Source organism: Puma concolor, chromosome C1 (assembly GCF_028749965.1).
Source record: "Puma concolor isolate L17-30 chromosome C1, mPumCon1.1.hap2, whole genome shotgun sequence".
Taxonomy (NCBI): Eukaryota; Metazoa; Chordata; class Mammalia; order Carnivora; family Felidae; genus Puma; species Puma concolor.
In genome coordinates this window covers 12,440,395-12,456,586 of record NC_141674.1, presented here as the reverse complement: position 1 = coordinate 12,456,586, position 16,192 = coordinate 12,440,395, and the positions used below count along the sequence as shown (strand labels likewise).

Here is a 16,192-nt window from a genome sequence, read left to right as displayed (position 1 = left end):
CGATGCCCAGCCTAGGGTCATCACTCAGCTGCTCGTGGGGAGCAGAGCGCCGGACCTCGGGGTCCTGCCAGGTCGAGCTGGACGCTGAAGCGGGGAGCCCTGCTCTAACCGCCAACATGTGAACGTGCCAGACCCGTTAGCACCTGGGTGTTCTGTGGTCTCAAACATGTGCGTTCTCGAATGGGAAGAGAGTGGGTTGCCCCGGGGTGGGGGTGGGGGGGCGGGGTTTACCTGGAGCCACCTGCCCAGGCGATTGGGGTCCTCGTAGACAGATGCCACTTGGCTGTTACTCTTCTCGCTCAGCTCCATCACTGTGTTCACAAAACCTTGGACCTGCAGCTCTCTGCCACGGGAGAGAAGCCAACCCTGGGGGAAGCCTTCAAGACTCCGTCACGGCCTCGCTGCCCCAGGGCCAGGGGTGGGGCACCTCTTTCTGGTCAGGAGAGAGGACGCCTCCGGCCACAAGGTGAGCAGAGCGGCCCTCTCCTGCCTCCTGGAGCACCAGCCGGTGCTTACCGCGCGTCTCGCTTAGCAGCACTCGGCGCATGGCGGAGTCGGGTCAGGAACTGCCAGCATTGGTCCCTGCTCTGGTTCCCTAGGACCCTGCTTTGTCCCTGCCCTGCAGTGACACCCTGCGCGTGCCTTCGACCCCTGCCCCAGGCTCTCTCACCTCAGTCTACCCAGAGGAGGCTGGATTTTTCTCCCAAGAAGCCAAGCAGCTCAGCGCCCCCTTGGGAGGGCCAACGAGGTGGTCACATTTGTATGGCGGGTGGGGGTGGGGGTGGGGGTGGGGGTAGACCCTGGGGTCTTAGCGCTGTCGTGCACAGCAGCAGGCTTACGGGACCATGATGTTCCTCGTTGGAGATGCCCAGTGATGTCTGAGGCACGCATTAAGATCGTTCATTTTACAGACAGATCCTCAGGAGTTGAACGCCAGCAAGGTCATACTGTTGGAACTGGACCAGAGTCTCAATTCTGACACTTCCCAAGCCCAAGACTTGCTTTGTTCTTCCATGCTCCCCAAGAACCGATTTCTTAGGTCAACACAGACAAGGCTGCAGGGAGCTCAGAAACCCGACGGGCGCCCCTGGCAAGGCCCGGAACAGTCTGCGGATGTGTGCTGGGGGAAGGAAGTGTAATCGCAGGCCGGCGGCTAAGCTGGATCACGCTGTGCCTGCATACCTCCTCTGTAGGAGAGTCCTAGGAGACCAGGCTTTCAGCAGATGCCTCTTATGTAGTGAACGTCAATCTCCAAAGACAAAGTAGAACGATCTAGGATCTGGGATCTGGGGTCTGGGGATCTGTCGTCAGCAAAATCCCTTAAGCTCTTCCTTTTTTATTCTGAAGGGCATTCCTCTGGAGAGCCCTACTCCGTGGAAGCACCCCCACCCCCACAGAAGGGCTATCTGCTATCCCTCCCTGGGTGCAGAGGAGGTAGAGATCCCCCTCGCCATGAGGTATCGCACTGGGGCACGTGTACCACCTCCAAGATCTCACTCCGGCATCTGCCAGGTTTTGCCGCCTCCATTTCCGGCTCACCCTCGCCGGGACCTCTGGTCCTCAGCTGCTGTCTGAGGTTCTTGACCTTTCTCCTCGGTTGGCTTGGAGTCCAGGATCGTCGTCATTAAACCCTCGCCCCTGTGCTTGGGGCTGACTCATGCAGCCGAACCCCCCCCCCCCACCCCCAGTTAGCCCAGTTCCGTATTTCTTCTTCCCTAGAACTCCAGTCACTGAAGACAGCTGGAGCAAAGCCCCTGGTGACAACCTAACCTGGTCCTTAGCACCGGACGGCCGTCCTAGGACATCCCCAGTCCCTTTGCTCTGTTCTCCCTCCTGGAGCTGCGGGCGAGCGGTCCTTGTACCAGACCTGTGGACACGTCCTGCCGGCTTGGTTCCTGGAGCTGCCTTTTCCCTCCTGGTAGACCCTTCTCTGCTGGATCATTCCATCCGTATTGCTCTTGGTTTCCCACCTTAAAAAAGATGGCCTTCCCTTGCCCCTCCCCCCCACCCCCCTTCTTGCTTTCCCCGTTCAGACCATTTCCTTTGGAGTTTTGCTAAGTCCTCCCTTCCCGGTGTCCTTCAGTCCTTCCGCACCCACCGTTCAGGGTTTCTTGCTGCACAGCAGGTGCCCTGCATCTTGCCAAACCCGATGGCGTCTCCTCTCTTCCTCTCGGGGTTTCACCCGGTATCCCCGCCTCCCTTAATGCCTGGGTCTCCACCCTCCTGGCTTTTAATCGAGCTTCTCTTCCTTCGCGGTTGCCTTTGCTAGATTCTTGTCCAGAGCGAAGTGTTCGATCCCTCCAGAGCTCGCTGCTCGGCCAGCTCTCCTGTGCGCACTTGCTCCTCAGCTGGGCGTGGCCAGGCCCGTGGCCTTGAACATCCTCCACCTGCCGGGCCCGCCCGGACTGGTCTCGAGCTTCCAAGACGGTCCCTTGAGCTCCAGAAGCTTAGAAACCCAACAGGTGCCTCCAGGTTCAAGTCACCTGAACCAAAGCACCCATTCCAACCCATGTCACAGCAAGGACGCCACCATTCACCTTACTGCAGACCCCAAACTCAGGGCACAGTCTCCTTTCTCTGTAGCCCGTGCATCAGCTAACCTGGTCGGGCAGGGATGGGATGGGATGGGATGGGATGGGATGGGATGGGATGGGATGGGATGGGATGGGATGGGATGGGATGGGATGGGATGGGATGGGATGGGATGGGATGGGATGGGATGGGATGGGATGGGATGGGATGGGATGGGATGGGATGGGATGGGATGGGATGGGATGGGATGGGATGGGATGGGATGGGATGGGATGGGATGGGATGGGATGGGATGGGATGGGATGGGATGGGATGGGATGGGATGGGATGGGATGGGATGGGATGGGATGGGATGGGATGGGATGGGATGGGATGGGATGGGATGGGATGGGATGGGATGGGATGGGATGGGATGGGATGGGATGGGATGGGATGGGATGGGATGGGATGGGGTGGGGTGGGGTGGGGTGGGGTGGGGTGGGGTGGGGTGGGGTGGGGTGGGGTGGGGTGGGGTGGGGTGGGGTGGGGTGGGGTGGGGTGGGGTGGGGTGGGGTGGGGTGGGGTGGGGTGGGGTGGGGTGGGGTGGGGTGGGGTGGTCTACCTTCAGTACACCCCCTGAGTGGGGTGGGGTGGGGTGGGATGGGATGGGATGGGATGGGGAGGTCTACCTTCAGTACACCCCCTGAGTGGGGTGGGATGGGATGGGATGGGATGGGATGGGATGGGGTGGGATGGGGTGGGATGGGGTGGGATGGGGTGGGATGGGATGGGGTGGGATGAGGTGGGGTGGGGTGGGGTGGGGTGGGGAGGTCTACCTTCAGTACACCCCCTGAGTCAACTGCTGTGCTCCCACCCGCTGGCCTGAGCCACTGCTGTGTCCTATGTCCGGCCTGTGCCATTGCAGTGGCTGTATTCGTCCCTGCCTTCTGCTGGGACCCCTGGTTTTCCATATGGCCGGAGCGATCGTACACACAGGACTGTTGATGGTTTCCCATCCGTTTTACCGGCCGGGGTCCTTGGCCCCTTTCTCCCTGTCCTGGCTTCCCCATGGTCAGGCGCGGCCCTCTGCAGGCCAACGAGCACACGAGAAGCGGGTCAGGAGACTTCCAGGCCTCAGCAGCGACAAGTGACAGCTTTGCCTGGGCTTTGTCTCTTCTGCTTTCCTAGAGGATGGAGCTCGGAAGTGCCCGGCAGGCGGGGGAAGGTGTCACCGCGAGACTGAACGGAGCTGGGGCCCGAGAAACCGCGAGAACGCTGTTGCCCTCCTACCCGTGGGCATCCAGGTGGGAGAAAGTGGACTTTAAACCCCCGCATTTGGGGTCTGTCACAGCCCATGAGGCCCTGCTGCCTTGGCCGGGTCCTCTCCTACCTGCTCTCTCCCGGCCCTCCAGGTCCCCTGGCTGTCCCCGGAGCACACGCCTGTCCTTACCTCTCTACGTCCTTCACCCTGCTTGCCAACCCAGGACACCACCTGAAGTCGTGCCGCTGTCTCCCCAGGACGGGGGAGGGACTGTCACATCCACTGCTCTAGCATCATGCGCATTTAAACGGGACTTTTGGTAGGACCGTCCTGGGGAGAGGACTGGACAGTTCGGGCAGAAGGATCTCACTTGGCCGGGGAGAAGTCTGTAGTCCTTTTTACCCCTGTCACCACGCAGACACAGATTATGGAAAGGACAGGACACAGGCACCCAAGGGCCTCTTACCTGCACAGGTAGACCTCTAGAGGCATCTGCGTGCTGGGAATGAAGACGCAAGGGGCCACCCGGAATACCACGGTGTCTTTGTATACCAGGGTCTCTGGAATGGACTGAAACATCAGACACGGTTCCGTCAGTGACCTTGTTCGGAATCCACCCTCCCCCCAGCACCCCTGCAGGCCGCCAGCCGCCCAGCTCAACCCGCCTCCGGCCCTCACCCATCCCCCGCTGCTTTCTCCCAAAGGCGGCAGGAAACCCACGCTCTCCCTTGCCAAACCTGGCCTTCCCCTGTCCCTGCCCACCTTGAGGGAGGTCTACCTTCCCCCAAAGTCCCCGGCGCGGGGGCTGCTGGTCTACACCGGGGGGACGTACCGGGTCTGGAGATTCTTGCACCAGGGAGACGGAGTAGGAAATCAGGCCCGAGAAGTCGGCAGACGGGAATTCCGCAGCTTCAACATAGAAGGTTTCCTTCAGGTGGTTCTCGAGGGGGGCAAAGGTGTAGGTGTGCTGGCCAGGCCCCAGCAGTACCTCAAAGGTGCTCGAGCTGTCTTCTGAGGAGGAGAGAAGGGACAGGCCGGCTGCTGACGTAGCCTAGTGCCGGTCTCCACATCCGACGGTCAGGGTACCGTCTCGTTCCTCTGGTCGGAGGGACAAGGCGCTCCCAGCCCCAGGAGAATGGGAGGCGAGCCGGCTTTTCTGTGCCTGCAGTTCAGGAGGTCGCAAACGAGCATTTGTTTGCGAACGACGGCCCCCCAGACGCTGCTCTCAAAGCCCTGTCACACCTCGAGGGCTGGGGCTCAGAGGAGGATGGCTGTCTTCAAGGCGCTCGGTCCAGGGTAAAGGCTCACGGGAGGTGGTTCTCCCCTTTGACCCCCTTCGGGGAAGATATCCTAAAAAGCCTCAAAGGGGCAAAGGTGAGCCTGGCAGCCTCGTCTGCAAAGTCGGACGCTGCTTAAGTGAGCGCTAGGAAGGCGTCCGTGAGAACGGCCTGTTGGCTGGCCTCCGAGGGTTTCCTAAGAAGCCAAGGAAAGTTCCCATCAGCTGTGTGGAGCCCACCTCCTTCCGGCTTCTCAGGTCGTGAAACAAAAAGCCACGCGCGGAAGAGAGAGAGAGAAGTTGACCGCACCCTGTGGTTGTCTCTGGTTAATTCGATCCCCGATCTGTCCGGCAGGTGCCGGCTGCCTTGGCCTCCGGTTCCAACGTGCCAGCAGAGGGCCGCTGCGGCCACTGCCATCCCCCGGGGCACAGGCACGGCTCCGGCTCACTGGCCTCTCGCTCTGGGTCACGGCACTGCCGTGGCCTGCGTAGGGGCCGTGTTCCTCCAGATGCAGCCCAGCTACTGGTAGGTCTGCAAGAAAACCTTACGGGCACTGACCGCAGCCGCCGGCCCCGGGTGCTCCTGCTTCTCCTGCCGCCGGCCACTTACGGGCTGTGCCGGCCGGACAGCTCGGCTGGGAACGTTCCCGGGGACCCCTGCCTCTCTGGTCCGCCCGAAGGCTCCTTCGCTGACCCGGAACCAGGCCTGGAGGCGGCCAGCCTAGACAGGGTGGGAGGGACCCCCGAAGCTGCCCAGCACAGCCCTTCTGACCGGATGCAGAGGTTCACAGCTGGTGCGCTCGAGCCCCACGGGGTTCCCAACCGCACACACCGGATTGTTCCGGCCACCACGTGGCACCCGACAGCGGCCTCTGCGGGCCCGGCACCTCCCGCTGCACCAGGGCCCTGGGCTCCCCATGGCCGCTGCACCCAAAGGGGACTCCCCACGGAGTGCTGGAGCGAGAGGGTCCACCCTAGGTGCCCGTGGACGCCCACGCACCCTCCTACCCTTTGAGGCAGGTGCTGTGACCGCCACCCTCGTGAGCCGGGTGAGGAGGGAGAAAAGGTGCCTCACGACCCAGACAGGTGCCTTCCTGCCCTGTTCCCACTCCGTTCTCCGCTCCACTACCCTTGACCTCAAGCCACCCCCCCAGCCCCTGCTTGGCCTCTGGCTGTCTCCCCCTAGCAGGCTTCGAGAGCAGGGAGCGAACGCGTCCTTCCAGAGCGAGAGCCCCAGCACGCAGAGTCAACGCTGATCTGAGCTGTGCTTGCTCTGTCTACCTTCCACGTACCACGGGGTCCGTTCTTCGAACCTTCCAGCCCATTTCTTCATCCCGCAAGAATCCTCGTCCCGTGGAAGGACACGCTCGCAGATGAGGCCACCGGCTCCTTCCTTTCCGCGCCCGACTGCCCCCCTCAGCCTCCTCCGTGGACTATTTTAAGCACAGACTCGTCGCCACCACTATAGTGGCCATTGCTGGCCACACCCTAGACCAGCCCATCCAGCCAATCTGCTCTCTCCTTTGACCTCACTGCAAGGAGCCAAGGCTCTGTGCCGCCCCAGATGCCAATCTCCACGCTCACGGCCCGGACATCACCTCCACACAGCTCGTTGGCACCTTCCTGTCTTTTTAGCTCACCTAGACCCCGACCTCTGCAATCCTTCAGCCCAGCCCCCACCCTGCCTACCGCCGATTCCTCTTTTCACCCCCCCCACACACACATTCCGGGAACCATGGCTAAACCCACTCCCTTGCACACGCCATCCGCTCCCACACCAAGACCTCAACTCTGGTTAAGCCAGATCCATCAAGCTCTCTTGGGGGCGCCTGGGTGACTCCGTCGGTTAAGCACCTGACTCTCGATTCCTGTCTCTCCCTCTCTCTCTGCCCCTCCCTCTGCTTGCACTCTTCTCGTGCTCAAAAATAAAGAGAAAAATAAAGCTCTCTTGCATCCACGCAGCCAGAGGAGCCACCATGCTGAAAAGACCCCCCCCCCCCCCCCATTGGGAGAGGACCAAACCTCCGAGTCACCCTGGACGCTACCCACTAGACACTGGTGTCCCCCTCCCGTCCAGGAGGGCTCCCGATTCTCATAGTCTCATCCTTAGATGCGCTCCCTCCCCTCCGCTGGGTCAGTGCTACCCGCACGGGTGTGCCGCGTTCTACCGTCTTCAGACATCCCCCCCAACCCCAGCCTCCCAGTCACTACCTCCACAAGGTCCCCTTTATGGCGGAGTCCTCGGCCGTAGACCCACGGCCTGCCCACTTTGCCGTGGCTCCTGGCCCCACGGCTCTTAGCAGATCGCGAATGACAGTCGTTTTGAAAACAGATTTTTTTGTACCATCGATTTGATCAGCGACACCATCAGCCATGGTGGATCATGGCCCCCACGCAAGGCTTCCTTCCCTTGGTTTCTAGAACTTCAGCTCTGGCTGTTGATTTACTCCAGAAGTTCCTCCTCGGACTCCTTTGCTCTAGCGTATAGAGAGCGAGCCGTGGTTCTCCCACTGGAGCCTGCTGCAGAATCCCCTAAGGGTTTGTGAAAACGCCGCATGCTGGGTACCCCTGCCCGGTAGGTTTTAAATGCATTTTTAAAAAACTGAGCTCCGCTCCAAGGGTGGGGCTCAGACTCGCAACCCCGCAATCACGAGTCACACGCTCCACTGACTGAGCCAGCCTCACGCCCGGTTCCCCTGGATTCGTGAATGCTTTAAAAACAAAACAAAACCCCTTCATCTCTTCCCCCGACCTGGGGCTCCAACGCCTGACCACAAGATCCAGGGTCCTATGCTCTACCAACCTGGCCAGCCAGGCGTCCTTTGACAACCAAACAGAAACTTCAGTAAGACCCTGACAGCCTGACACAGAGGATGGAGTCCGTCTCCTCGGGCTAGACAGATCGCTGCCTCCATCATCCACACGCGGCGGGCAGCCCCGGGCAGAGCAGTCCTCATGGCCCAAACCAGGCTTACACCCACGGGTCTACGGCTCACTCCCAGCCCACGCGGGGAAGGACCGCGTACAACCGACGTGGGCGGCCTTTCCTGGCCGGTCCCACGCCACTTCCAAGTTCAGCTGCAGTCTACAGAAGAGACGGAGCAGAAGACCGAGCCAGGGCCCCTGCGCGCAGGGGAGGAAGCGGCCGAGACCTGCTCTCCAGAGCCGGACGCCGAGGGATGGACGTGGTACAGTCACCCAGCCGAGCGAAACTTGGCTTTAAGAGAAGGAAACACACCGGAACAGGCCTCCAGAAGCAGCGTTAAACCTCAGCTTGAGGAAGCTGGAGGCACGGAATGCCAAACCGGTGTAGGTAGACCAGAAGGCTGGTTTGTTCTAGGAGGTCCTGCTGGAGGTGGACGCGTCCCCTTTTTAAGCGACAGCCTGTGTGCCTTTACCTATGGGCCAGGGATGTGCCACCCGCCTTCCAGGCTGCAAGGGCTCCCGCTGGGCGGGGTGGGGCGTGGTGCCTGGGGCGAACATGCTAGCACATGCTACTCCGCTCCTTGGGCTCTGAGTTCTGGAAACTTCATACGGTGGGCTCTTGGAAGAGGAGGGAAGACAGACTCTTCCGGAAGAAGTAGCTGGGGGAAGAGCTTATCTGATCTGAGGACGTTGGGCGAGTACGCGTTGCTCCCCTCCAGCTGTGGAAACCCCATGGGGTGGGCACTATCGTCACCCCTACTGGGGGAAGGTGGCTTGGGGGCCACGTGGGTGATCCACCCACGTGTACAGACTTAGTCTTTGGAAATGGCAGCCAGAGAGTCCCCGGGACACACGTGTGGCCACACCAGGCCCCGACCAGCAGCCCTAGGTCCCAGCAGGCCTGCTGGCAGCGACGTGGCCGCGGCTGCCCCCGGCACGCTGGAGGCATGCGCGAAGCCAGAGCTGGTGCCAGAACACTCACTTTGGGGCCGGTAGACTCTTGCCTTCTCTGCCTCTTCCTTGGAGGTGTGGAGAACCAGCCGGTATTTCTTTAAAGTGCAGCTGGGCCCTTGAACATTCAGGGTCATCTGGGACAGACTCTTGATCTCTGGGCAAAAGACAAGGTAAGAGGTGGAGGGGCCTCTGCAGGCCAGCGCTCCAGAGGCGGAGGGAGGCGCGGTAAGGCCCACGGTCGGGGCTTGTGGATCGGAGCGCTGGGGACCTCGGGGCTCCCGCTCTGGCCCGGGCCTGCCGTAGGTCTCGGCTACTTGCTCCCCGCGTGGCCACAGGCAATCGGCCAGCCTTGGGGTCCGCTTTGAGTTAGGACAGCATTCACCCCACGTGGTTGGGGGGGAGTGCACGGCCCCCGTAAACACCAAGAATAGGGCCTGGCACAGCCAGTTCCGTGTGGGTTCCCCTCCAGCCTTGGTGAGAGCCAGGGCACCCCTTTATACCGCCAAGACCTAGAACGTTGGCCCCGACCCCAGGTGAGGACCAGGTCCAAGACTGCTTTTGCCTAAGGCAGAAGGGATCCTGCCACAGGTCACAAGAGGGTTTTTAGGGAGATGCTCGCATACCCCTCGTGTGTGTTTACTTAGACTCAACTACTTCGTGAAGCCAGCTGGATCATCCCCATTTTACAGATAGGGAGAATGAGACCAGGGAAGTTAACACACTCAAGTCTGTGGCCAGGAAATAGCAGTTTGTTATCCAGTATCAGGACCCACGGGGCCAGGTGGCCTCTTTCCTCCTCGCTACAAACTTCAAGCCTCTGACAAGTCGAGACTTTAGGCGCAGGGCGTCTGGGTGGCTCAGTTAAGCATCCTGATGGGCTCAAGTCGCGATCTCCTGGTTCGTGAGTTCAAGCCCCGTGTCGGGCTCTATGTGGAGGTCTCAGCGCCTGGAGCCTATTACAGATTCTGTGTCTCCCTCTCTCTCTCCGCCCCTTCCCTGCTTGTGCCCTCGCTCTCAAGAATAAACATTAAAAGAGAGACAGACAGACAGACACGGTTTAGGCTCAGAGGGGGACCTCAACCTAGAATCTGCGTTTGCTGAGGGCTGTGGCAATGAAACCCCAGGGAAAGCTGGGTGCCACGAAGCAAAGGTGGCAGGGGTCCCAGGACAGCGAGAGGCCAGTTCTTACCCTCGGGAAAGAACACCTTCGTGGTCTTCTTGTCCATGCTCTGGCCCTTGTCGGTAGGGCTGCAGTTCACAAGCAGGATGGCGCCCCAGCCACTGGGTCCCCAGACCCAGTTTTTCTGCAAACGTAACAGGAATGCTGATTCAGGAGGAAGCCGGGTAAATCCTGCTTCCCAAACACGCCCCCACACATCAGGAGCAGAGCCAAGACTTTCTCCAGGGGGACAGGGACCTCTTTGCCAACGCAAGTGCCTAATAGGAGAGGGTGAGGTCAGGGGAGCGAGTCAAGAGGGAGGGAGGAAGCTGGATGTGGGTCACAGCTCCCCTCCTGGTCTCAGTGCCGGGGGAGCAGGGATACAGGCAAATGAGAGGAGAAGCGTCCCATGCAGAAGGGCCGGTCCCGGGTAACCGCACAACCAGGCTAGGATGGGGGGCCAGCGTCCCCAGACGTTTTCGTTTTGGGGGCAGAGCTAGAAATGGACGGGATCAGCTCTGACTGTATTGCAGGAACGGGACTTCAGAGGCGTTAGGAAATCCAGAGAGAGTCTGTGGGCCCACGCCCTTCCCCGGGCAGCCTCACCTTAGCCTCCTTGTCACTGGCCACCTCGACTTGCCCGCTGCGGTAGATGTCCACGTCTAGGGAGACCACTGAAACGAGAGGGAAATTCACCACCACCCCCTAGACCTGCCGGATGGAGCCTCGAGGCGGTAGGTGATCCCAGCGCTGCCCGAAGCTGGGGCCAGGGGTCAGGGATGCCCCACCTCCCGGGCATGCTGCCAGCTTCGAAGAAGAAAGCTCCTCAGAGGCCGACCGCCTCCCGTGAGCAAGCCTGGAGAGGACCGGTATCTGGGCGTCTCCCCCAACCTCCCGGCAACCCCCAGAACGATTCCACCGTGGTCCTGATGCGATCTCGCACCACTTGGCCTCTACCCGGGTGACGCCTACCTAGAGGGCCCGCTCTCCAGCCTTCTGGAAAGCTCTTGGCACTCTCAGACTTAGGAAAGGCTCCATACGTGGCGATTCCAAGCCTCTCAGAACTTCAAGATCCAGGCTCTGCCCAAAGATCACCACCGAGGCTCCTCGTACAGTTTCTACGTTCTCCACCTTCTACGCCTCCCGCCACACACTGGCCACCGTGTGCCTTTACCCTGGCTGTTTTTATTCATAGCTCCCATCTGATGTGCTAGGTCCCGGCCAGAACGTCAGGGCCACGAAAACAGACCACGATGGCCGCATACACTTAGCGCCTGGTATGGATGCTCAGGGACCAGATACTAAGAACCTCGTCATCTTCAGCCTTAGGGAAGAGTGTGTGAGCGTGCGCGCCCACACCCCCGCCCCCGGCAAGGGGTGAAGACGGAAGTAAAATGCACATCCTGCCCGATGGTAGAAACGCCATAGGAAACAGGGGAGCAGGTGGAGGGATAGGTTTTAGTTTTAGGTCATCAGAGGAGTCTCCCAAATTGAAACGTGAACAGAGGCCTGAAGGAGGCATAAAAGTGATCAGTGTCCATATTTAGGGGAAAGCAATTAGAAGAGGAAGTGCCAAGCGGCAAGGTCAAAAGTCAAGCGGCCAGGGTGCTCTGGGCACCCACAAGACCTGGGTGGCAGGGAGGCCAGCTCTGACCCGGGTACGCAGAAGCAACAGAAGGCTCTGATCCACGGAGACCTTATCAGATAGCCTTCTGGAGACGCACCGCTCTGGGGGCCAGGTCAGGGGTGGACCTGTAGAATGGCAAGGATGAGGCAGGGAACCCACGCAGGGACGCAAGCAAGAGGGTGGCGGCTTGGACCAGCCAACAACATCCAAGTGGCCTGTGGCCGGATTCCAGCCAGCTTTGAGGAAACGGGAGCAAGGTACGGGGATTGACGTGGGCAGAGGGGAGAAGGAAGGGGGACATCCAGGGTTGGGGCCTGACCAGCTAGAAGCACGGACCATGGTCCACAGTGACGGGAAGACCGTCAGCAAGGTAGGCACTGGAGGGAGAGAGAACCAGTTCAGTTGGGGTCCTCCTACCCCACCATCTTCCCCGGAAGTAGAACCAGTTCCATTTGGGATAGATTGAGTTGGAGACCTTGGTTAGACACTCAGGAAGGAACACTGGGTCAGCAGATACAGGGGTCAAGTTGGCGGGAGATGCCTGGCTGGAAGAGTTTGGGGGGGGGGGGTGTCCTGACCGCAGAGCCACGTGACCTGCTGCCTGAGGCACTCCCACCAGGCTGGGGTGGGCGGCTGGGTGATAAAGGATCCAACAAAAAGGACCCGAGAAGGAAGAGCCGGCTGGGTAGGAAGGAAACAGAGGGCAGGGTCCCCGAAAAGGTTTCAAGTAGAAAGTGTCAAAGGGTAACCGGTTGTATTAAGGCTGCTGTCAGGTCAAGGCAGGGGAAGACAGAGCAGACTATTGGGCTTAGTGAAGCAGAGGTCGTTCAGGTCCTTCCTAAGGGCAGTGGGGGGTCAGACTTGACAAAGACAGACAGGGGGTGCAGAGTTAGGGGAGTGGAGCTCGAAGAGGACACAGAATCAGATCTCAGAGCGCACAGGTTAGTTACATCTTGTTCCTTAAGGAGAAGAGACATCACAGCCTGCTCCCATTAAATGAATGGATGGGATGGGCGGGGCGCCTGGGTGGCTCAGTCGGTTAAGCATCCGACTTCAGCTCAGGTCATGACCTTGAGGTTCAGGAGTTCGAGCCCCACGTCGGGCTCTGTGCCGACAGCTCAGAGCCTGGAGCCTGCTTCGGATTCTGGGTCTCCCTCTTTCTTTGCCCCTCCCCTGCTGGTGCTCTGTCTCTCCCTCTCTCTCAAAAATAGATATTTAAAAAAAAAGGGGGGGGTAGGATAGCTTGTTCTGGAATGATCCAGAAGAGTGGAGAAAAGGGACTGGCTTCCTATGGCAGCAAGTTGCTGAAGGAAGGTTCTGAATGAGAGGGGGAAGGATCGAATGTGAGCATTAACCAATCACCAGACCTACCACCAGTGGTACCCGGGGAGGCAGGAGGCAGGCGCCGGCCACAAGTAGGTATGGAAAACGAGGAAGCCCAGGGAAACCCCCAGGTCTGCTCTCCGAGAACGAGGTCAGCAGTGACTGAGCTCTGAGGGACCGTGTGAACAGGCAAGTCGAGTGAACCCCTCCAGGACCCACGGGAGACACCTTGTTGCCGGGAGAGCCCCTCTGCTCCCTGTCTGGGGTGGGAACATACTCACCAATGCCAGTGAGGCAGAGCACAGCCGTGGCCACTGGGACTTCCTCATCAGGCAGATAGTAGGAGACCAGAACCTGTGGAGACAGCAGCCAGAACCCACGGGAGGGGAGGGGACAGGAAGAGGGCTTCGGCTAAGTACCCAAGTCCAGCCACTCGACTTTGGTCTCCTCTTACAGCTTCTGACATCTGGGAGCTGGGGCAGGGTCACAGTCCCGTCTAAAACCTGCCACGACCCCACCAGGCACTTCCACACGGCGGCCCCACCACACCCCATGCAGGTGGGCTCTACCCCAAGGTCAGAGAGACCAAGGCACTCGGCCCTACATCGCTCCACTAGGAAGGGGCAGCACAAGGTTGAAGTTCCAGGCCGCCTGGCTCCAGAGGTCAAGATTTAGAGGTTACTCCCCATCCTCCCCACTTTCCACCCGCATGCCTAGTAGCAGTGGGCCAGCATCCCCCAACTGTCAAACTACTCACTCAAAAGGAAGCAGGACACCCAGGGTGGGGACTGGAATCGGAACTTGGTCTTTCCCACGTCCTGCACCAGACTGTTTCCGGGAGAGCCTTTCTACTTTAGACAAAGACCTGCCCTTTGGCCACCGGTGGCCTGGGCCACAGAGCTTCGTGACAAACCAGAGAACGAACCAGTAGCTGGGGCCATGCTTTCGTGCCTGTGACCCATCACCTGTTCCCAAATGGAAATTTAGGTCCTCCAAGGTCTAGCGTCTCCCCAGCGGGCCACTCCTGATGGTTCTGGAGGCTGAGCCCCGGGCAGAGAATGCTGCTCAGGTCCTCCGGGCTCAGCCAGGATAGATCGCGGCCCTGGAGGTCACCTGTGAGCCACGCTGCGCTCAAGCCTGCCACCTGCTTCCTAGGGAGTCGCCAGCCCTGGGCACAGAGCACGGAAGCGGGTGTGTACCACCCTCCTGTCATCTGTCAATTACCAGCGGACCACTCCAGCAGGTTCTGCTGGCCGAGCGCCCTAGTCCTGAGCGGGCCTCACCTGTGTTCTCACCCTCACCTCACATTGGAGTCACCTGGAGGGAACTGTGACCCACAGAGGCCAGGGGCTCGCTCCCAGAGGCTGACTTAATTGGCAGGGGGTGTGGTCTGGGTGGGGTTTCCAATCACCCTGCAGTGCCATCAGCTGCCGTCCCAGAACCACGGCCAGTGCCAAATCCGTGAGGAGCCTGCCCTACAAGGAACTGATTCCCCCCCCCCGCCCCAACCCCCTGCCAACACCACCGGGGCACTAGGGAGACAGCACACCCAGGAGAAAGAGCACGGTCTTGGGCTCACAATCTAGATCTGCCCCACTCGGGTTATGTCATTTAGGTCGAGAACAGTCCTTCTGTGCTTCAGTTTCCTCGTGTGGAAGAGGGGGGGCAGGCCGACCTCTCGAAACGTGATTCAAGATACCCATTACACATCATGCACTTAACACACATTAGCTCTTACGTTCCACTAAGATCTGCACACCCAGAAGAGCAGCCTTAGCCAGAAAGCCCATCTGAGTTTTGCTGCTAGAACCTTTGAGCCGGACTTTAAAAGCAGCTAGCTGGGAAGCTAGCCGGGTGTCTGGTCAGGAGCACACAGGGTGGAGACAGACGTGCTTGAGCTTGAATCCCGGTTCTGCGGGTCACTGGCTTGGGCAGGGTGCTTCCTCACACCCAGTGAGTCTGTTTGCCTGTCTGTATAATGGGGTCACCGAGGGCCCACCTCGCAGGTTTGGCACAGGCATCGAATGTCATGCCGAACACCTGCACTGAGTTTGTCACGGACTCCGGGCCCAGGAAACACCAGCTTTCAGGAGGGAGACCCCCGGGGGGGGGGGGGGGGGGCTGTGTCAGCTCCCTCCCCTGGGAGATTCCCCTCCCCCACCTCCCGCCCCAGACTTACCTTGTCACCATCAGGGGCAGAGCTGGGGGAGATCATATTCACCAGGACATCCATGGGATCAGACAGAGGCCACCGGGTCGTGGCCATCTCCTCCTTGGTCATTAACGGGGACGTGTTGTGGATGTCAACCAAGACCCCCGGAGAGCCACTGATGGTAAATGACTTGCATTTCTCTGGGGCACACCTGCTGGGCCCGACCAGGAGACAGACTCTAGGGCATAAGAACCTCAGGGGACGGCCCCTCACCCTCTCTCTCCTTAGGGCACTTTTGTGGTCCTCACACAACTTCAGCCCCACTCCCACCGCCCCCCACTGCAAGGAGCCCTGTTCTCCCTCCCACGGAGGCTCTAGCCTGGATCGCACCCTCCCACCGAGGCTCCAGAAGTTACCAAAGCTGCATCTTATTTATAAACCCATGGAGGGAGGAGCGGCTTAAGCTGGAAGGGATCCCTACAGGGGAAGAAACATGACCTAGTCCTGGGGATGGTGGGGAGGCCACCCCTAACTAAGTCACCCCCCCAACTAAGGCTCCAGTTCACAGGAGCCCCCCTCACTCAATCCTTATGGCCTCCTGGAGAGCCAGCCCCACCCCTATTTCACGGGCAAGAGGACAGAAGAGGCAAGGTGCTTGTTTCGCTAAGGTCCCACAGCCCACACGGGGCAGACGCAGGAATGGGGTCAGAAACCCGCAGCGTCAGGACCGGGGGGCCCTTCGACACCCACACCTGGCTCCCTGAGATGAGGCAGGACCCGAAGACGCAGGGAAAGGAGGTGACCCCCGACCCCCATGCAGCCTAGGGCCAACCCCAGCGCAGGACGGGGCGGGAGCGGGGGGGCAGGCACCAGCCTCCCTGCTCAGACCCACCCCCGGAGCCAGCTCCTCACCCACTGAGATCCAAGCAGATGTCCACACCCAGCACGCAGAGGGCACGGACGGGGCCGTCCAGGGACAGGTGGACGAGGCTCTGGAAGGACAT

General features: G+C 60.2%; 1 protein-coding gene across 1 annotated transcript in view; it reads right to left on the bottom strand.

Moving 5' to 3' along the window:
* Nucleotides 1-16,192, bottom strand: part of PADI6 (peptidyl arginine deiminase 6) — a 24,370-nt gene extending 8,178 nt beyond the window's left edge. The window contains exons 1-9 of the mRNA XM_086715817.1: nt 16,101-16,192; nt 15,216-15,399; nt 13,318-13,390; nt 10,693-10,760; nt 10,117-10,231; nt 8,956-9,081; nt 4,605-4,783; nt 4,239-4,342; nt 232-343 (exon numbers count right to left, since the gene is read on the bottom strand). Coding sequence (XP_086571943.1) covers nt 232-343; nt 4,239-4,342; nt 4,605-4,783; nt 8,956-9,081; nt 10,117-10,231; nt 10,693-10,760; nt 13,318-13,390; nt 15,216-15,399; nt 16,101-16,192 — 1,053 coding nt within the window. The remainder of the gene's footprint in view (nt 1-231; nt 344-4,238; nt 4,343-4,604; nt 4,784-8,955; nt 9,082-10,116; nt 10,232-10,692; nt 10,761-13,317; nt 13,391-15,215; nt 15,400-16,100) is intronic.